Below are 21829 nucleotides of genomic sequence, written 5' to 3'. Positions count from 1 at the left end.
TATACAATGTAACTACATAAGCATTGGCATCGGATGAAGCATACATGGATGTAGTGTTAATGAGGTCAGTCCGTAAGAGGGTCATTTAGGAGTCTGGTGACAGTGGGGAAGAAGCTGTTTTTGAGTCTGTTCGTGCTTGTTCTCAGACTTCTGAATCTCCTGCCCGATGGAAGAAGTTGGAAAAGTGAGTAAGCCGGGTGAGAGGGATCTTTGATTATGCTGCCTGCTTTCCCCTGGCAGCGGGAGGTGTAGATGGAATCAATGGATGGGAGGCAGGTTCGTGTGATGGACTGGGCGGTATTCACGACTCTCTGAAGTTCCTTGCGGTCCTGGGCCGAGCAGTTGCCATACCAGGCTGTGATGCAGCCCGATAGGATGCTCTCTATAGTGCATCTGTAAAAGTTGGTAAGGGTTAATGTGGACATGCCAAATTTCTTAGTTTCCTGAGGAAGTATAGGCGCTGTTGTGCTTTCTTGGTGATAGCGTCGACGTGAGTGGACCAGGATAGATTTTTGGTGATGTGCACCCCATGGAATTTGAAACTGCTCACCATCTCTACCTCGGCTCCGTTGATGCTGACAGGGGTGTGTACAGTACTTTGCTTCCTGAAGTCGATGACCAGCTCTTTAGTTTTGCTGGCATTGAGGGAGAGATTGTTGTCGTTACACCACTCCGCTAGGTTCTCTATCTCCCTCCTGTATTCGGACTCGTCGTTATTCGAGATCCGGCCCACTATGGTCGTATCGTCAGCAAACTTGTAGATGGAGTTGGAACCAAGTTTTGCCATGCAGTCGTGTGTGTACAGGGAGTAGAGTAGGGGGCTAAGTATGCAGCCTTGCGGGGCACCGGTATTGAGGACTATTGTGGAGGAGGTGTTGGTGTTCATTCTTACTGATTGTGGTCTGTTGGTCAGAAAGTCAAGGATCCAGTTGCAGAGTGGAGAGCCAAGTCCTAGGTTTTGGAGCTTTGATATGACCTTGGCTGGGATTATGGTGTTGAAGGCGGAGTTGTAGTCAATAAATAGGAGTCTGATGTAGGAGTCCTTGTTTTCGAGATGCTCTCGGGATGAGTGTAGGGCCAGGGAAATGGCGTCTGATGTGGACCGGTTACGACGGTATGCGAATTGAAGTGGGTCAAGGCGTTCCGGGAGTATGGAGGTGATGTGCTTCATGATCAGCCTCTCGAAGCACTTCATTACAACTGACATCATGGCCACCGGGCGGTAGTCATTGAGGCACGTTGCCTGGTTCTTCTTTGGTACTGGTATGATGGTGGTCTTCTTGAAGCAGGTGGGGACCTCGGAGTGGAGTAGGGATAGGTTAAAGATGTCTGTGAATACCTCTGCCAGCTGGTATGCGCAGGCTCTGAGTGCACGACCAGGGATCCCGTCCGGGCCCATCGCCTTCCGTGGGTTCACTTTCAGGAAGGCCGATCTGACTTCGGAAACTGTGATGGTGGGTATGGGTGAATTATGGGTTGCTGGGGCACTCGACAGCGGATTGTTGGTTACCTGCTCAAACCGAGCATAGAATGCATTAAGTTCATCGGGGAGGGGTGCGCTGCTGCCAGAGATACTGCTCGGCTTCGCTTTGTAGCCCGTTATGTTGTTTAGTCCTTGCCACAACCGCCGAGAGTCTGTGACTCTAGCTTAGTTTGATATTCTCTCTTGGCATCTCGGATGGCTTTGCGGAGGTCGTACCTGGATTTCTTGTATAGGACAGGGTCGTCTGCCTTGAACGCCTCAGATCTGTCCTTCAGTAGGGAGTCAATCTTGCGGTTGAGCCATGGTTTCCGGTTGGGGAACATACGTACTGCTTTCTTTGGCACGCAGTCGTCCACACATTTGCTGATGAAGTCTGTGACGGTGGTGACATACTCATTTAAGTTAGTCGCTGAGTTCTTAAATATGGACCAGTCCACTGTCTCCAATGTTTGAGATGCTTCCATATAAAACTTGGATATTGCAGCTGAAGTCTTGTGGTTATTTGATCTATTGCTTCAATAAATCAGCTGTGCTATCCTGACAAACATTTGTCACATTTCAGCTAGGCCTTGATGAACTTCAAAAGTTGCACTCAAGATCTGAGCAACCCATGCCAAATGTCAGTTGATCTGCCGGCATAGATACTTTATTAAAAGAAAATTAAAAATGCTTCACAATTGGTTAACTCCCCATGACAAATTTTGTAGGTCAACAATACTTTGTTTCACATATCTTTCACATTACAGTACGGTATAGTTTTTTTTTGAACTGGAAGTTACAGATATCTTTATTTTCTTCACTTTAGCTTCCAGCCTTGTATTGCGTGTGGGTGTGTGTGTGTACACATGGTGGAGATCTTAACTCTTGCAAATATTCCTTGTAAACGCTACCTATAAAGTAGTATAATTTTGATCTGTCTGAAGTCTCATGTTCACACTGAGGAGATTCCATCATGTTGAAGGGCACTACCACCATTCTAAATGGGTTAGATTCAGATCATATATGGCAACTCAATTAGGTATCCATGAAGGACAGCGCGTTAGCATGATGGTTAGCACTATGGCTTCACAGAGCCAAGGTCCCAGGTTCGACTCCCGGCTTGGTCACTGTCTGCGGAGTCTGCACGTTCTCCCCCTGTCTGCATGGGTTTCCTCCCACAAGTCCTGCAAGACGTGCTATTAGGTAATTTGGACATTCTGAATTCTCCCTCCGTGCACCCGAACAGGCACCAGAATCTGGCGATTAGGGGCTTGTCACAGTAACTTCATTAATGTAAGCCTACTTGTGAAAATAAAAATTATTATTAAGCACTATGGACTCGGCAGCAGCAGCATTATATTCGATCTTTAACCTCACCGCCCGGCATATCCCTCACTTTTCCATTACCATCAAGCCAGGGGATCAACTTGGTTCAACAAAGAGTGCAGGAGCATACTGTGTGAAGCATCAGGCATCCCTAAAAATGAGGTGCCAACCTGGAGAACCTACAAGCCAGGAGAACTTGTATGCATGCCAAACAGCAGAGGCAGCATGCAAGAGACAACCAAGTGATCCCACAACCAATAGATCAGATCAATGTTCTGCAGTCCTGCCACCCTAGCAAAATGATCAATGGGCCATCATCTGTGCTATCAAGTAACTGCTCACAGATGCTCTGTTTGGGTTCGAGCAGGACCATTATGTTCCTGACTTCATTACAGCCTGCACCCAAACATGGCAAGCTGTAAACAGTTGAACTCAAATTGAGGCAGCATTTCACTGTGCGTCTACGACCCCCAGCAAAATGAAAGATTATGGGAATCAGGGCTCTCTTGAATCGTGTGGCTACAAGAGGCTGGGAATTTTGAAGTGATAACTCATCACCTGACTCCCCAAAACTTGTCCACCATTTACAAGGCAGGAATGTGATCGAATGCTCCATTTGCCTGGTTGAGTGTGGTTCCCAAAAGACTCTAAGCTCAACATCATCCAGGATGTCTGTCCCCCATTACTGAGGTACAGTGACAGCAGTTAATTCCATTTGAAGATGCACTGCAGCAACTTGCCACGTTTATATTGACTGCGCCTTCCACTACCAGAAGGGCAAGAGCAGTGGACTCATGGGAATACCATTATTTTTACGTTTCCCTGGAAGCCACAACCATCCTGACTTGGAACTATATTGCCATTCCTTCACTGATTGGATCAAAAACCTGAACTTCTTTCCAAGCAGGGGACGTGGTCCTGAACCTGTCAAGTGTGGACCACTCTTTCCTTGGAAGGTTGAAATCAGGCAGATGTTGGGTTGGGTTTGAGACCAGGTGCTTGTTTGTCATGTCCAATGATTCTCATTTGTTTGCTGAGGTGGAATTTGCACTGAAGCCCTGTGTGGGAGGGTTTTTCCAGATCTGCCGTCTTCATGGGAGTTGTACTTTGGGTGGGCTGAGTGGATGAACATGAAGTGGTAAGTGGTTGGCATTGAAAACTTTTTCTATCATTTTGTGGGCTGTTGCAAGTTGGCAGATATGTGATGTTTGCCAGGACAGGGAGCCAAGCGAGTGACGTTGAGCATTGTGTTCGAGGGGGGCGCTTTAAGCCACTTGGTTAGAGAGCTGGTTCATGATGCAGAGCAAGACCAGCAGTGCAGGTTCAATTCTCGTACCGGTTGAGGTTAGTCATGAAGGCCTGCCTTCTCAACCTTGCCCTCGCCTGAGGTTTGGTGATCCTCAATTTAAATCACCTCCGGTCAGCTCTCCCCCTCCAAAGATGAAAGCAGCTTATGGTCATCTGGGACTATGGCGACTTTACCTTTACCGTGTTCCAGTAATGAAATGCTGGGTGTCAACTCTGTGTGCGCACATCAGTCTCCTATCTGAGGTCTCTCCGAGGTATGTTGGAGTTGGGTGGTGCTTTAACGGATTGCCATTCATTTGCATGTTAAACTCTATGTTGGCTTTAACATTGTAAAGATGGAATAAGCTGGATACTGTTTTTGCAGGGCTTGGCTTGAGTCACCATGTGTTGCCGTATTGTTCAAAGTTTTGATAAGTCCTGATTAGGGTCCAGTCCAAAGTGTCGACGTCGGGGGGCCTTGAGTTGCAGATGTGGTCAGCATGCATGAATTATTGTGCGGTAGATTTTGGAAGATCATTTGTACAAGTTTAACATGGTTGGAGCCTTGTTATTTATTTCACAATGCAGCTCAACTATAATGATGGCCTAGTTCATATATCAGAAGTCTTACAACACCAGGTTAAAGTCCAACAGGTTTGTTTGGAATCACTAGCTTTCGGAGCTCCTTCATCAGGTGAGTGATGACTTTATGGTGTTGTAAGACTTCTTACTGTGCCCACCCCAGTCCACCACCAGCATCTCCACATCATAATTCATTTTTAAAATTAAAGGTGACTTGGCAATTGTAAAAGATTAAATTAGAAAGGTATGTTGGTACCATTACTAATCTATACCATAGGATCTTGCAGCATTGAAGGTGGCTGTTCATCCCATTGTGCCCGCACTGGTTTAAAAAAAACTGCTATCCAATTAGTCCCACGTTACTGTTTTTCCCATGTCCCTGCTCAAGTATATATTCAATTACCATTTGAGATTTGCAGTTTAATCTGTTTCCACCCTTTCAGGTCATGCATTCGAGATCAAAATACGTTGCATGCTAAAGAGAAAAATCTCCCCATTGCATTTATTTGTCGATTATCCAAAATAATTTTCCTCAGGTTGCTAACCCTTCTGGACAATTTCTCCCTGTCTTTTCTATCAAAACACTTTATAATTTTGCACGTGTCAATTAAATCTTCCCATATTCTTTTGCTCCAAGGAGAACAATCCCAACCCCTCTAGCCTCTGCACAGAATTAAAATTCCTCGTTCTTGGTACTATTCTTGTAAATCACAACATCCATTTCAAGTCCTTGATTGACCTCACTCCTAAATTTTGGCACCCAAAATTGGACAGAATGCTCCAGCTAAGGCCTAACTATTGATTTATTGAGGTTTTCAGTAACTTTCTCATTTTTGTACTCCTTTGCCACTAATTCCATTTGCTTTTTTAAAAACAGTTATATCAATTTGTCCTGCTAGCTTCAACCATTTAAGAATGCGACACCCATTTGCCCCACACACATCCAGGTCTCTGTGTTCTTGTAACCCTCTTTTAAAATAGTGCCATCTAATTATGGAACTTCTCCTCATTTTTCCACCCACTATGCATTACTTCACATTGTGTTTTAAATATTGTGTTGTGTCTGCCCATTTCATCAGTCTATGTCCTCCTGAAAGTTTTTTGAACTCATTACAGGGTGTGGGCATCACTGGCTAGGCCATCAATTATTGCCCATCCCTAATTTCCTTGGAATGTTGTGATGATGAGCTGCCTTGGAACCGCTGGAGTCCATATTGTGCAGTGTTAGGGAGGGAATCCCAGGATTTTGACCCAGTGACAGTGAAAGAACGCTGATATATTTCCAAGTCAGGATGGTGAGTGATTTTGAACTGAGAAATGTTAGTGCACAAAAGGGTCATTCAACACATCATGACTGCGCCGGCCAAAAAAAAGAGTTAAAAGAAACCAGCTACTCATTTTTTATTCTATTTTCCAGCACCTGGGTTAAAGCACTTCAGGTGCAGATCCAGGTACCTTTTTAAATTAGTTGAGAGTTTCAGCCTCAGCCACCAACTTATGTAGTGAATTCCAGACACCCGCCACCCCCTCATGTCCCCCCTAATCATTCCACTAATCACATTAAATCTATGTCCCTTGGTAATTGACCCCTCGGCTATGGGAATCAAGTCTTTCTTGTCTAAGCCCCTCATAATTTTGTACACCTCAATTAGGTCACTCCTTAGCTTCCTCTGTCCTAAAGAAAACAACCTGAGCCCATCTAATCTCATGGAAGGGAACTTCCAGGTGATGGTGTTCCTATATTTGACCTCCTTCTGCACTACAGGAATTCTACGATTCTATATGTCTGCTGACCATGTCCTTCTAGATGGCAGTGGTTGTGCGTTTGGAAGGTGCTGTCGAAGGAGCCTTGCTGAGATTTTGCAGTGCATCTTGTAAGCGATACATATTGCTGCCACTGTTTATTGGTGGTGAAGGGAATGAATATTTGTGGAAGAAGGTGCCAGTCAAGTGGGCTATGTTGAGCTTCTTGAGTTGTTGGAGTTGCACTCATCTGGGCAATTGGAGAGTATTCCATTACACTCCTGACTTGTGTCTTGTAATAAGAATCTTTATTATTGTCACAAATAGGCTTACATTAACATTGCAATGAAATTACTGTGAAAATCCCCCAGTCGCCACATTCCGGCGCCTGTTCTGGTACACTGAGGGAGAATTCGGAATGTCTAATTCACCTAACAAGCACGTCTTTTATGACATGGGTAGTGGAGAGGCTTTGGGAATCAGGAGATGAGTTACTCACTGCAAGATTCCTAGCCTCTGACCCACTCTTGCAGCTGCAATATTTATATGGCTAGTCCAGTTGAGTTTATGGTCAATGGGTGATGTTGATAGTGGGGGGGATTCAACAATTGTAATGCCATTGAGTGTGATGGTTAGATTCTCTCTTGTTGGAGATGTCATTGTCTGGCACTTGTGTGGGGAAAATGTTACTTGCCACTGGTTTTGCCTAAGCCTGAATATTGTCCATGTCTTGCTGCTTCAGTATCCCTGAGGAGTCAAGAATGCGGTCAGGAGATGAGTGACCCTGGTGGAACTCAAACTGAGCTTCCGTGAGCAGCTTGTTGCTAAGAAAATGCTGCTTGACTGCGCTTTTGATGCCCATTCCATCACTTTGTGATCGAGAGAATCACGAGGTCTGATAGGATGGTAATTGGTTGATTTGGATTTGTCCTGCTTTTTCCATATTGCCAGGTAGATGCCAGTGTTGTAGCTCTACTGGAACAGCTTGGATAGGCATACGGTAAGTTTTGGAACACAAGTCTTCAGTGCTATTTCTTAAATGTTATCAGGGTCCATAGCCTTTGCAGTATCCAGTGCCTTCAGTTGCTTCTTTATATCACCTGGAGTGAATCAAATTGGCTGAAAATTGACATTGTGACGCTCGGACCTTTGTCATTTACCAAGATGGATCATCTACCCAGCACCTTTGACTCATTGGGTGCAATTCTCCCCGAAAATTTGTAAGTTCATTTGTGGTGGGTTTTTCAGGGAGTTTCCTGCCGGCGAGCTCCCCACCGCTATTCAATGATACTTAGGAGCTTTATTGGGCCCTGGGGAGTTTCTCACCGGTTTAGCTCACACTTAGAATTTATTTTGGCACTTATTTTAGCACTGGGGAGCTGAACTCCGAGATTGGGGTGCCATTTTGAAAGGGAGACTCCTCCCGGATACCATTCTGCTTGGTCCACGTTTGTGTGGACCAGTACTGATCGCGTCTGGCTGCAGCCTCCTGGGGAGGCCAGAGAATCAAGGGAGATAGGTGGATCCCAGGCAGGTATGTTGTAAGTAGGTTTACGACCTACTTCCGGGAGTGGCGTTTGGTCATGTCCATTTGGGGCGGAGTTCCGATTCCAATTTCTTACGGGATTTCAGTGAATTCCACGAGGCACCTAGGCTGGAGAATCGCAGCCATTATTGCGAATGCTTCAACCTTATCCTTTGCACTGATGTGTTGGGATATTCCATCATTTGAAGATGGGGAAATGTGTGGAGCTTCCTTCTCCAGTGAGTTGTTTAATTGTCCACCACTATTTACGACTGGATGTGGCAGGACTGCAGAGCTTAGATCTGATCATTGGTTTTGGAATTGTTTGCTCTTGTCTATTTCATGCTGTTTGGCACCCAAGTAGTCCTGTGTTGCAGCTTCACAAGGTGTATGCCTGGTGCTGTTTCTGACTTGCCCTCCTGCACTCGTTGAATCAGAGTTGATTCCCTGGCTTGGTGGTGATGGTGGAGTGGGGGCTTATGGTATGCCATGTGCTTGTGGTTGAATATAATGCGGCTCTTGATGGCCCACAGTGCTTCATTTATGCCCAGCCTTGAGTTGCTAGATCTGTTCGAAATCTATCCCATTTAGCATGGTGGTGGTGCCCCACAAACATGACGGAATGTATCCTCAATGTGAAGACGCGACAGGAAGACGGGACAGGAGCAGTGACTGCTCCATCTGTTGTTATATGTGACAGGGGGGAACAATGGGCGGCTGACCTAAACTTGGACCAATTAAGACCCATAAGTAGCCAACTGGGTCTCGTACTGCCGGTGCGGGTTGTTTAATAATCATATTAGTGTCACAAGTATTCTTACATTAACACAGAAGCAATGAAGTTACTGTGAAACTCCACTAGTTGCCACACTACGGCGCCTGTTCAGGTACACTGGGAAAGAATTTAGAATGTTCACTTCATCTTTCGGGACTTGTGGCAGGAAACCCACGCAGACATGGGGAGGATGTGCAGACCCTGCACAGACAACGACCCATGCCGGGAATCAAACCCAGGTCCCTGATGCTGTGAAGCAGCAGTGCTAACTATTGTACTACCGTGCCGCCCAAGGAAGGACGTCCAGGCCATGTGTGAAGCCAAACTGCTTTAACTGCGTGTGCTTGTGGCAAAGGGGGGAGTAGCTGAACCGTCTCGTTCGGATGCCACACCCCACCCCATATTCTTTTGGAAATACATAGAACAAACTCAATTGTTTGCCACAAAGGACCAAATACCATTAAGTCTTGATTCAAGAAAGTAGTCAAAATTCTGAAGATTACTTGATAATTGTTTAATATATATTTACCTGTTATTTGTGTTCTCGCACCCTATAGTCCTTTGCTCTTTTTTTTTGCAGATGCAATTTATCTTGTGACCACATGATGGTGATACACACTGGGCTAATTATCCATATCAATGTTCGGATTATGCGCTGTCTTAAAATTTATCTGTTTAGTTTGTTTCTACTGATGTGTGTGCTTGTTAATTACAATTAACCGCATTAATTGTAGAAAAATACTTAAGGAAATGAAAGTTTGTAGCTGTTGAATCCTGTAAGATCAGGAGATGCTATCTCAGTAACTTAGGCTTTCTTTGTACAGATCCTTTAGAACAGGGGTGGGCAAACTTTTCCATGCAAGGGCCACATTCAGAAATTCACAATTCACAAAGGGCCGCATAGTATATTAAGTAAAATAATTATTTCACCCGGTTATGATTCTGGGCGCCTCATATAGAACATAGAACAGTACAGCACACAACAGGCCCTTCGGCCCTCGACGTTGTGCCGAGCAATGATCACCCTACTCAAGTCAACGTATCCACCCTATACCAGTAAGTAACCCAACAGCCCCCCCCCCATTAACCTTAAAAAAAAAATTTTTTTTAAAAATAAAATAAAAATTGTTTTTTTTTTAATGACTTGGTGGGCCGCAGAAATACCTTTGGCGGGCCGCATGCGGCCCGCGGGCCGTAGTTTGCCCACCCCTGCTTTAGAATATTAGCTGAGTACAGTGACTACTGTTAAAATAAGCTGCAACTAGGTCACCATTTACAATCTTTCTGAGACATGCTATATCGAAAACATATAACTTTACCAGCATTCTGTACTTTTAATGAAGCATGGGTATATATAAACAGAATAACTCATTTAAATGTAAATAACCTTTATTATCACAAGTAGGCTTACATTAACACTGCAATGTAGTTACTGTGAAAAGCCCCTAGTCACCACATTCCAGCACCTGTTCGGGTACACAGGGAGAATTCAGAATTCTCAGCTGGTATGGGAATTGAACCCACGCTGCTGGCCTTGTTCTGCATCACAAACCAGCTGTCTAGCCCACTGAGCTAAACCAGCACCTACATAGGGAGTGAAGTTGGAGTATTGAACTTTTATTTTCCTTTCGTATTATGGAACAACCAGACTCATTTTAAAGCAACAAATCTGTGCTCAAATTTCCTGCAAGTCCATATTTTTTATCTCCAAGCAGGTCCCTGTTACAAAACTGAAATATCATAAGTCAAAGTCACAAGTTTCATACTGTGTGGCAATATGCATTATCCTCAATGCATATTGGTCAATCAAACCATCCTTCTCGTATGCCAATTCTTTTCTGTCTAGCTCAGTGGGGCTGCCCGCCCTTCATTAGTTCCACTATTAACTATCCAATCTTAATCATTTGCTTTTGAGTCCCCAAAGGTTCAATCCTTTGTCTCTTTCTTATCTATTTGTTGACATTTTCCAAAAGAACAGTCTACATGCAGGCTGGTGACATCCAGCTGTACATCTTTACCACCTCTCAAATCCTCCACTACCTCGGTATTTTCACATTTGGTAGTTTAGCAGCAAACTGAAAGATGGCACAGCAAGATTGATTGAAAATTGTTAACAAGCCAATTTACAGTCAAAGTTGACTCAAAGTCTGACTAGAAATTGTAACAACTGGAAACAAAAAAAAAATTGGCATCCTATGTGAAATTTTAAACACAATTTCTTCATAGATTAATGTGTTTTTGTATGCTTGTTAACCGCAATTTAAAATCTTTCTTTTATGTTTTGTAAAGAGATGCTCCTCCATTACTTCCAAGTGACACAACACAAGGGTACAGGACTGTTAAAGCGAAGTTGGGGTGTAAAAAGGTCCGACCATGGAAGTGGATGCCTTTCACTAACCCAGCCAGGAAGGATGGTGCAATATTTTTCCATTGGAGACGTCTGGCAGATGAAGGCAAAGACTATCCTTTCGCTAGGTTCAATAAGGTACGAAGCATTAATGTTAGCAAAAAATAATGTTAAAATAAATCGCAGTCCTTCTTTTGGGGAGCAGAAGAATGGAGGAAACTATATAGTTATCACAAAAATTACTGGGAAAAAGAAGCTGTGATATAAGACCATAATGTTTCTTGGAAAGTTTACTAAATTGTCTAGCTAGATTTTTGTTTAAAAATTATAATTGTATGATTTACTGACTCTTATATTCTAGTGTGCTATGTGTTTGACTAGACTGTAGAATTAAAAAATAAAATTAAATCATGTTTCAATGCTCTATGGTATTTTGTTAAATTGATGCATGTAAGCTGCTGTAATTTCACATAAGCTCTTGTGATTGGTAAATAGCATCAGTAACGTTCATGCACAACTGCTACTGACATTTGAAAGATGTATAAAAATTAGCTTTTTATTTTGCACAGCAATCAATGAGAGAATTGGAATAGTCTGTAGCAATTCTTCAAATTATGTTAAGTCTATTTTAGTTTTTAAAAGCAAAAGTAAATAAAAGCAAAATAAATGTCTTGTGTTTCTAAAGACAGTCCAGGTGCCTGTATACTCGGAGCAGGAATACCAAATGTATCTACATGATGATGGATGGACCAAAGCAGAAACAGACCATCTCTTCGACCTCTGCAAGCGCTTTGATCTCCGGTTCATTGTCATCCATGACCGCTATGACCACCAGCAGTTCAGGGTGAGTAGTGGAAAAAAGAATGAATAAATCTAACCTTAGTGACTGCTCGATAATCTAGACCGTTGTGAAGATTTGAATGTGTATTTCTCTTCTACTGAGCAAGAACTGTAAAATACTAACATTTCTCTCCGATTTATTTCATAGACCTATATAGTACCATGTACTGTCCAAAATGTATTTGTTCTCTTCTTTAATGATTTATTCTATTACTAACAATTACTATGTTATGTCAACCTTCATAATCCTTACCATATACCCTGCTTCATGACAGCAGATGGTCAGATGACCTCCATCAAGGTCCCAGCCAACACTGAATTAACCATTAGGAGGCATATAAAAATAGAAGAACTCAACTTGCTTTCTGATTTTTAGATAAATGAAGTTTGTTTCCTGCTTCCGGGTGGGGAATGACCTCCTCTCTCAGGTACTGACATGGATCCGGAACTTGGTACAAAGATGTAACTTATTGTTCTGTGGCATATGTTGTCTGTACTGTCTTAGTATAAAATCATTGAAGTTGGAGAAAACCACCTGGAAACTTTGTTTAGCGAAAATTCTCATTTTTGAGATGTTTTGAAAGACCTATATTTGCAAGAATAGGTTTACTGAAATTTCCACAAGTCCAGACCCTGCAATTCCGGCAAAAAAGATTGGTTGGACAACAAGCTGCCAGCACAGGGGCTGAAATTTGGAACAGAATACAACGTTCGTAGGATTACAACCCTTTTTGTCCCTTCGTAAAATCCTACATTTTCACTGGCCAGCCCTGGCATGTAAATTAGGAAAACAAATCTTGCAATGTGCTTTCCTAATCCATGTCCGAAGCAATGCTGTACATCAGTAATACTCGAGAGTCATAAGAAAACGGCCATACTTTTTCAAAGGGTTTTTGTTAGTTTTAAAGCCTGTGGCCCTGCTGACACTGCAGCAGAGTGCCTCAATTAATTCATTCTCTGCCCCACTGATGGTTAGGCAGGCACTCCAATATTCATTGGGGATAACATGGGTACCTGCCTGGAATATTCAAAGTATCATTATATCTAGATCCTGGAATTTTCCATGGGATCTGGGCCACTGAAATAGACAGGTTCTACCTCACCCCAGATTTGCCCTTTGCCTAGGTCAGCTCAGGAATTTCTGGGCCTTAATGATTTGGGAGAAAATTGGATCAGCATGTTGGAAGAGGAACAAGTGGTGGTTTACAGATTTGATTTCATAATCTCAGCTGCATTGCTGTAGGGACGCACCAAACAACAGTAATTTGGTTTTCTGTTTGACAGGGGAGAAAAAGAACTTTTGAAAATACTTTTGATATCACCTAATGGCTAGTCTAAAATGGCATTGAGCTCATTTTGTTCCTCTATTTTCACAGTAGTTTATGTTTAGCCAAGAAGATCATGGAGAGGGCAGACATAGAAGGAAATGAAATATTAACTAAATATTCCAGATAAAAGTTAATTGGGGGGGGGGGCGAAGGGAAACAAAAACGTGGAGTTAACCCACAATTCGATCTGACATGTTCTTATAGAATGATGGAGCAGGCTGAAAGGGCTAAATGTTCTACTCCTGCTCCTATCTTCCTATGATTTATTTCAGAAGTGCAAGTTACATATTATGTGTTGGAATATTTGAATTTGCATGTTATTGTCAGATCAAGCAGTTAGTGTTCACCCTGAGTTGGTGATGATTCTACTTGGAGTCAGGTGATCATGGTTCAAGCGCCACTTAGACCATAAGACATAGGAGCAGAATTAGGCCACTTGGCCCATTGAGTCTGCTCCGCCATTCAATTATGGCTGATATTTTTCTCATCCCCATAACCCCATATCTCTTTATTAATCAAGAACTTATCTATCTCTGTCTTAAAGACACTCTGTGATTTGGCGTCTTCAGCCTTCTGCGTCAAAGAGTTCCACTGATTTTCCACCCTGGGACTGAAGACATTTCTCCTCATCTCTGTTTTAAAGGATCGTTCCTTTAGTCTGAGATTTTCCTACAAGTGGAAACATCCTCTCCATGTCCACTCCATCCAGGCCTCGCAGTATCCTGTAAGTTTCAGTAAGATTCCCCTCCCCATCCTTCTAAACTCCCAACGTGTACGGACCCAGAGCCCTCAAATGTTCCTCATACGGCAAGCCCTTCATTCCAGGGATCATTCTTGTAACCTCCTCTGGACCCTTTCCAAGGTCAGCACATCCTTTCTTAGATACATGCCCTAAACTGCTCCCAATACTCCAAATGGGGTCTGATCAGAGCCTTCTACAACCTCAGGGGTACGTCCCTGCTCTTGTATTCTAGCCCTCTCGACAGGAATGCTACACTGCATTTGCCTTTCTAACTGCCGACTGAACCTGCACGTTAACCATAAGAGGATCTTGAACAAGGACTCTAAGCATTTCCCCATTTCAAAAATAGTCTATGCCTCCATTCCTCCTTCCAAGTGCATAACCTCACACTTTTCCACACTTGTGTTCCATCTGCCACTTCTTTGCCCACTCTCCTAGCCGGTTCAAGTCCTTCTGAAGCCCCCCCACTTCTCAATACTACCTGTCCCTCTACTTCAGTACATAATATAGACTCCCCTTCAATAACACAACTGGAGTTGGAGGTGCTAACTTTGACACTGAGGTCCTCCTGTCTGCCCCCTCAGATGAACATAAAAGATGCTTGGGAGCTGTTCGACAAAGAGCAGGCAGTTCTCCTGATGTATTGCCAACATTTATCCATTAGCCTACATCAGAAAAAAGAAACAGATTGTTTGGCAGTATTTGTGGGATCTTGCTGTGCACAATATAAATGTCATATTTCCCTACACTACAACAAATACTCAAAATCCTTGAGACATCCTGAGCTCATGAAAGACACACTAGAAAAATGCAAGTTCCTTTTCAATTCTTTTTACAGATTTTTAATGGAAATTCTACTTTGCAGCTGTCAAGCAATATTTAATTGAGGTAGATAAAAGATTGGGGTCTGAGAAGCCAGCAGAAAATGAACATTTTCAAAAACTGGTTACACTTTTTACTGAATAAGAATTTGATTTCCCTACTCCTTCCCAAACCTGCAAATTCAACCAAAGCCAGTGACATAATAGGTCATAGGTAACAGGTCAACAGTGCATACGCCCCAATTTGTATTGTTACAGATGAGTACTCGGTGCAGTGATCTTCTATTAAACATGTATTATTGTGGACAGACAAAATCTGGAAACCCAAACCGGAGAGTTCAAATTCAATAGTAAATCTATCGCTTACAATTGATACTAATGCAGTTTTAATCGAACAGTTAGCATCTGTTGTAAGCAATTTGTGTGGATTCAACTATTTCTAATTTCTGGGACTTGGTGATGGAGTTGTAGCATACTAGGTCAGTTGAATAGGAGCTGTAAATGATTGAATTATTTTGTGTTAGATAGCTGAATATTCAGTATTGGCAATAGTACACCAGGACAGCAGGCAACTGTTTTAATGAGCATTCATGAGATGCAAATGGCGTTTGCGCCACCTGCCAACGGGGAGAGCGAGCCGCCATTGGGAGAATTGCAAGTGATTTTACGTTGGCGTGTTTCTGAATTTTTGGCTCCCGCCACATTCACTGTCCCTGCCCACCATGAAACCCACCCTATATGTTAAATGGGCACTTGAGTGCTGGGAACAGTTGGAGTATCCATTGCAGGCATAGTACGATTAATCTAAAACCGCTAACATTATTCCTTCCTAGTGTTCCAAGTTAATTTTTTTATGTTAATTTGCTTTGATAGCTGTTTTTAGTGGGCAAAGCATCTGTTATCAGAATAGCTTGATCGAAGCACTCCATGCTCTATGCCCTTTATTGTCCATTTCTGTATTTTGTTTTGTTCTGTATTTATTAAATACATACCCTTTTATGGTTCAAAAGGGCATCAACCTTGTAGCAATGCCTACATGTTTGTTTAGGATTGTTGCATAACTTCAAGTATAGTAAGCAGGATTCTGCATCAGCTGCTGTTCACATACCAAAAACAGCTAGATGGTGTTTATTAACATGTGGAATCACAGAAGCACTTACTCAATGGGCAGGTTGTTTCTTCCACTACTACTTGATAAAATGAAGATGCTCTTGTGACAAGAAAGAGACTCAAACTGTTAGGGGAGTCAGGTCCTACCTAATGTTCTTCAAGCTTTGAAACTGAACTGTTAACTATTGTGAGAATGTTGTAATGACTCTTGTCACAAATTTCAGGTCTGCCATAGATATTCTCAATCAGTATTTGGTTACTTTCAGTGATTATTACCATATGTGGACCCATGTCCCTCACAATGAAAAGCTTATTTTCCTAACCCAATATCTAGATGTCCAATAGCATAACACAGTAAATGTATTAAGGGAATTGGGGTGTATGCACTGTTTTTGTTATATAAACAAGATATTGTGATCCTTGTACATCTCCTTTGTGGATGAGGCCAGATACTAATTCTTAAGTGTTCTAATCAATAAGCAAGCATAAGAATAACAATTATTGAAAATTAATTTTAATCGACCGTCAATCTCTCTTTAAAAAAAAATGAATCACGCTGCCAGGTTCCATCTCGAAGGCTAAATATTCGTTATCTTTTGTCAGCCTCAGTATTGTATCAGACTGAGGTTTACTCTGGATCTACTTGCTTATTTTCTTAATATGACTGTGGTAATTTATCTTGTTTCTCTCGTGAGATCTTGCTAACTGAATTTGAATATTATAGACCAGATATTCTTCTTGGAGTTGGGAATTTTTCCAACATCACAATCCCACCTCCTCCTGGAAATGCTGTCTGGAAATGCTGGCTGGTGGGGTTTTCATCTCCTGGTGGGCAGGATGGCCTGACAATGGACATGGAGGCAGACCAGTGCTGAGGTGGTCAGGCTAAAGGATTCGCCTCGGTTCCCAGCAACATTGGCACAGTGCTTCAGATCACTTTAAAGCCCTCTCACTCCCTCTTTAATGCTCTGTCTCCCCTACCACAACCAACAGCCATGATCCTCTTTTAGAAAAATAATTTTAAAGCCCTGAAATAAGATTTGAAGATCATCAACAAGTTCATAAATCTGTCATAAGCAACTGTCACTTGAAGTGGCTCTTGTAGTCTCTGTATTGATGTTCCTGGTCAATGGTGACTTCCAGATGTCGATAGTGGAGAATTCAGTGATGGTAATGCTGTTGAATGTCGGGGTTAATTCTGACTTATGCAGAGGTGGTTATTGACCGTTGCATGTTGTAAATGTTACTTGCCGCTTACCAACCCAAGCCTGAATGTTGTTGAGGTGTTGCTGCATGTGGGATGGACTGCTTTGTGGTCTATCTAGGAGTAGGGAATGCCATCTGGACCATAATTTATCCCCTATAGAAGGAAATAAGGGTCCTAAAAGACCATTAGGCCTATTGAATGTTACCATAGCACCCTTAGGACCATAGACTGATCTCACCTTTGAGAGCTGACTGGTGATGATTTGATCTGAGGGTCACCACACCTTATGCGAGGGGCAAGGTTGAGAAAAGGGGAGGGGGCCTTCATGGATAAACTCAGTCGGCACAGGAATTGAACTTGCGCTGTTGCTGTCACGTTGTGTCACAAACCACCCATCCAGCCAACTGAGCTAACCTACTCCGAAAGTCTATGATATGGATCTTGTGTGCTGTCTCCAACTGCTAGTAATGCTAATTCTTGGGTTGCTCACTTAAGCCAGATAAACATTTGGTGCATTTAGTGCATATGTTGCTTATTATTTCCTTAATTGCGTAACCTCACTTTTTACAGAAACGTTCAGTAGAAGGTCTGAAAGAACGGTATTACAGTATTTGTGCCAAGTTAGCAAAGATCCGTGCCCCATCTGGCTCCGATCCCAAACTTCCCGTCTTTGACGCTGGACATGAGAGAAGAAGAAAAGAACAGCTTGAAAGACTGTACAACAGAACACCAGAGCAGGTAGGAATATTTCTGCTCAAAGTTAGAATAGTTGGAAAGACAAAAATCTTCTATTGCTGAAACTGAAATAGGAACAGAAGGTCTTGAAAATGAAAAGCAAATCTGCTAGCAGCTGAACCAAGAAGATGGGTGAATGTTTCAAGTGTCAATTGTCAGAAATAGACTTTTACCTAATCAAAGCATATGAGTAGCAAGTGTCTTGTCTATAATTGTATTTTACAGATGCTGATCAGTGATACTACATTTAATTTTGTTGCTTTGACCAGACATCTCCATTCTTGCTGTGGTGATAAAGTATTCTAACTCGAGAAAGGAATGTTAGCACATTTGTTCCAACTGACATTTCTATGCAGGTGTCCAGTTAACCTAAACAGTAAATTTAGCAAAATCTATTACCTAAGACATAATCTTTCAACAACCAACAGCGGTACAATATAATAGCTACTCATCAACGGAACAAATTGGACAATAAAACAAACAAGGTAACAAGCAAGAAATCAGGAAATGGTGTGGCCAAAACAATAAGGTTTTGAGTAAACTTTGGAGCTAGGAAGAGATGTAGTAAGACTGTGTATGTATGTTCAATTTTAGGCAGAGTTAACACTCCTGATCACTAAATATAATTGGGTAATTGTTGCACGAGAGCAAGGTTGTGTTCATGTGACTATTCCTTTTTAATAGTCCACCAATATCTGCTGTTCAAGGGGACATGAAGAATAGGCAGGTGTAAGTTACCATGGAAGAGTTGTTGGTTGTGGAACTCTATCCTCTCCCTCAATCTCCTTAAGGAGATTGCATTTGTGTGGGAGAATTGTGGAATAGAAAGATTAAGTGTGAAAGCGAGCTCCTCTTCTCACATTCCCACAAACCACTCTCTCTGCAGTAAAAGAAAAATTGATTGCAGTTGATGTGTAGGAAATTATGCATGTTTCCCACTAGGTGTCAGCATTGTTTGCTGTAATGTTCAACTGTCTCTTGCTTAAAGGTGGCTGAAGAGGAGTACTTAATACAGGAATTGAGAAAAATTGAAATGAGAAAAAAAGAAAGAGAAAAGAAAACACAAGATTTGCAGAAACTCATCACAGCCGCAGACAATACGACAGAAATGCGTCGGGCAGAGCGCAAAGCAGCGAAAAAGAAACTGCCGCAGAAAAAAGAAACAGAAAAACCAGTAAGTGCCAATATATGTGTTGGATTTTCTTTAAAGAAAGAACATGCCAGAATAGAATATTTGGGAATTTTATGTTGAACTTCTTTAGGATTATAATATTCTTGCGCTGGTAAAAGTCTGTTTTGACTTGGACAAAATACTAGGAAAAGGAATTAAATGGAAATGCTTGTATTTTTTAATGCAGTTGTTCAAATCTGATACTGATCTGCTTCTCCCAGCATCTACTTTTAATACGCCTAGTCCACTGGCATGGTTCCAGGCAATTCAGTGGCATTTAATGACTTCAGACAGGATTGCTACAAGCCTAAGTGACAGATTCATGGCTCTTATGTTTAAAATTACAGCACAACGTTCAACATTGCTACTTCAGTCAGTATCAAATGCTTGAATAACAGCACCGCTGCGATTTTAGGGATCAAAAACAAATTACGCACAAGTCCTGTCATTTTGTTATATTGCATCAGGTACATGGCCATTCTGGTCCTATATCCAGATATGTAGATCAGCCGACATCTAAATGAGCAGGATCAAAAGCTCACTTAAGTGGTAATCAGCAGAGAGAGGATGGCATCCTGAAGGCAGATCCTAGCCACCACAATTGTGTTGGGTACTGGTTGCTGTGTCCAGAAATCAACAGGAAGGCAGATTTGACTGAATCAGATACAGCTTTCAAATCCTGAGAGATGGCACCCTAAAGCTTTAGGAAGCTGTCATCATTCTCTCAAAACTGGTCCCACAGCTTTTTATGGGCAGTGGTTAAAATCAGATGCCCCTCTGTCAGTCAGAGCAACTCCAAATGTTCATGATTGCGTAATGCAGCGTTGTTTTGAATCAGTCTTGGTCCCTTGTGCTAGAACTACATTTTTGCTTCGGGAGTGCTCAGAAATTTCAGACCTTAAATCCATTGTATTTTGATAATCTGGCTCACATTTTCAACTTTAGAACGTAATTGACTTCAAAATAAATTCTAAATTTTAACTTTTTGTATTAACAGTGAATCTAAATCATATTTCTAGATTATGTTTTTAGTTCCTTCTGAAATTATATTACCAATGCAATTAGTTTTACTAAAAACATCTGTCCACCATTTTATATTCTAAATGGTATGTTTTGTCAGCTGCAAGAGAAGTGTCTTATATTTGCAATGATAATCTATTGATTAAACTGCCTAGGCAGAAGAAATTAGCAAGTTTACAATATAACAACTGACCAACCGCGTACTTGCGTTCCAATATTGCTGACTGTGTCCATTACCTATAATTTGACCGACTGGTTTCCAGAATTCATTGGTATTTTTAGGCATTTAGCCAACACTACTAATGAAAATCAGAATTTCAGCTTTATATAGTCAAGAGTTCACAAAATAAAATGAAGCTGTCTGAAGCCCATTATTAGGTTTACAACCCATTTACAGCAAAAGTGTCAGTCATTCTGCATGGTTGGCCTGATCCAATGTACTGGCCTTGGTGCATTCATCTTCAAGTTATCTAAATAAAGTTAAACCTATTGGTACTTATATTTAGATTTTATTTGCTACCTTTGCTGCTCTGAAACATCTGTTATCACTCAATTGAATATTGCATCAACATTTGGAGTAAATTAATGCTCTGAGGCTATCTTGAGCATTGCTTTCAACTTTTTGTCACAAGCTTGAGCATTGTTTACGCTTTTTTAAAATTCACGATGGAGTATCCTTGCTTGCAGGTAGTACCTGTAAAACTTCTGATCCATTAAAGTGCAGCTAATATTTTTAAAGAATAAAGTGAGACATGAAATGACCCATTGATTGTACTTGAAATGGTTAATAGATTCCTAGCCCTGGAAAGTAAAACTGTCTACAATCATCTATGCATTGTATATAATGTTATGTTGGCACTGACTTAGGAATGTTACATTCCTACTTTAAATGGATTAAGTTGTAATGTTGAACTAACTCTAGAAATGGGTTGTAGGAAGGTTGATAAGCAGTCCCAAGTTCTGCACTGTTTCAATGCTGCACTGAATATCATGCAAGTCCAAAGACGTGCAGGTCAGGTGGATTGGCCATGATAAATTGCCCTTAGTGTCCAAAAAAGGTTAGGAGGGGTTATTGGGTTACGGGGATAGGGTGGAAGTAAGGGCTTAAGTGTGTCGGTGCAGACTCGATGGGCTGAATGGCCTCCTTCTGCATTGTATGTTCTATGTTAAGTCATTTCCCATAGATTGCGGTGAGCCTGCAAGTTTTTACATATTTTGGTAAGCTGGAGGTTTTGGACTCTGCTTGTAATAAACCATTCTTGTATTTATTCTCAAGATTTCTGCGAGATGGGGTTAATTGTATTAGGCTATACAGTGCCATGAAGCATATAGCATCTTTTTTTTAAAAAAAAATTTTTTATTGGAATTTTTTGAAAAATATATATCAACAAACAATAATAACAATAATAGTAATAAACACCCCCCGGCACCTGTAACAACGCATATAACAACCCCCCCCCCCCCCCAACCCCAATAAACAACCAAATAAATAACAATAAGCAATTAACTTAACACTATCCCCCTAAAACCCCCCCTCCCACCCCGGGTTGGTGCTGCTGCTGACCTAGTACCTTATCGTTGAGCCAGAAAGTCGAGGAAAGGCTGCCAGCTCCTAAAGAACCCTTGTACCGACCCCCTCAGGGCGAATTTGACCCTCTCCAGCTGAATGAATCCCGCCATGTCATTAATCCAGGTCTCCACGCTCGGAGGTCTCGAATCTTTCCACTGCAGCAAGATCCTCCGCCGGGCTACTAGGGACGCAAAGGCCAAGACATCTGCTTCTTTCGCCTCCTGCACTCCCGGCTCCA

General features: G+C 42.0%; 1 protein-coding gene across 6 annotated transcripts in view; it reads left to right on the top strand.

Moving 5' to 3' along the window:
* dmap1 (DNA methyltransferase 1 associated protein 1) overlaps nucleotides 1-21829 on the top strand; it is a 79964-nt gene that overhangs the window by 13249 nt on the left and 44886 nt on the right. For all 6 annotated transcript variants that reach the window (XM_038794138.1, XM_038794139.1, XM_038794137.1 and 3 more), the window contains 4 exons: nucleotides 10990-11185; nucleotides 11733-11891; nucleotides 17666-17833; nucleotides 18819-19004. In XM_038794138.1, the coding sequence (XP_038650066.1) occupies nucleotides 10990-11185; nucleotides 11733-11891; nucleotides 17666-17833; nucleotides 18819-19004 (709 nt within the window). The remainder of the gene's footprint in view (nucleotides 1-10989; nucleotides 11186-11732; nucleotides 11892-17665; nucleotides 17834-18818; nucleotides 19005-21829) is intronic.

The sequence above is a fragment of the Scyliorhinus canicula genome, chromosome 4 (genome assembly GCF_902713615.1).
Source record: "Scyliorhinus canicula chromosome 4, sScyCan1.1, whole genome shotgun sequence".
Taxonomy (NCBI): domain Eukaryota; kingdom Metazoa; phylum Chordata; class Chondrichthyes; order Carcharhiniformes; family Scyliorhinidae; genus Scyliorhinus; species Scyliorhinus canicula.
This window is presented reverse-complemented; position numbering and strand designations above follow the sequence as displayed.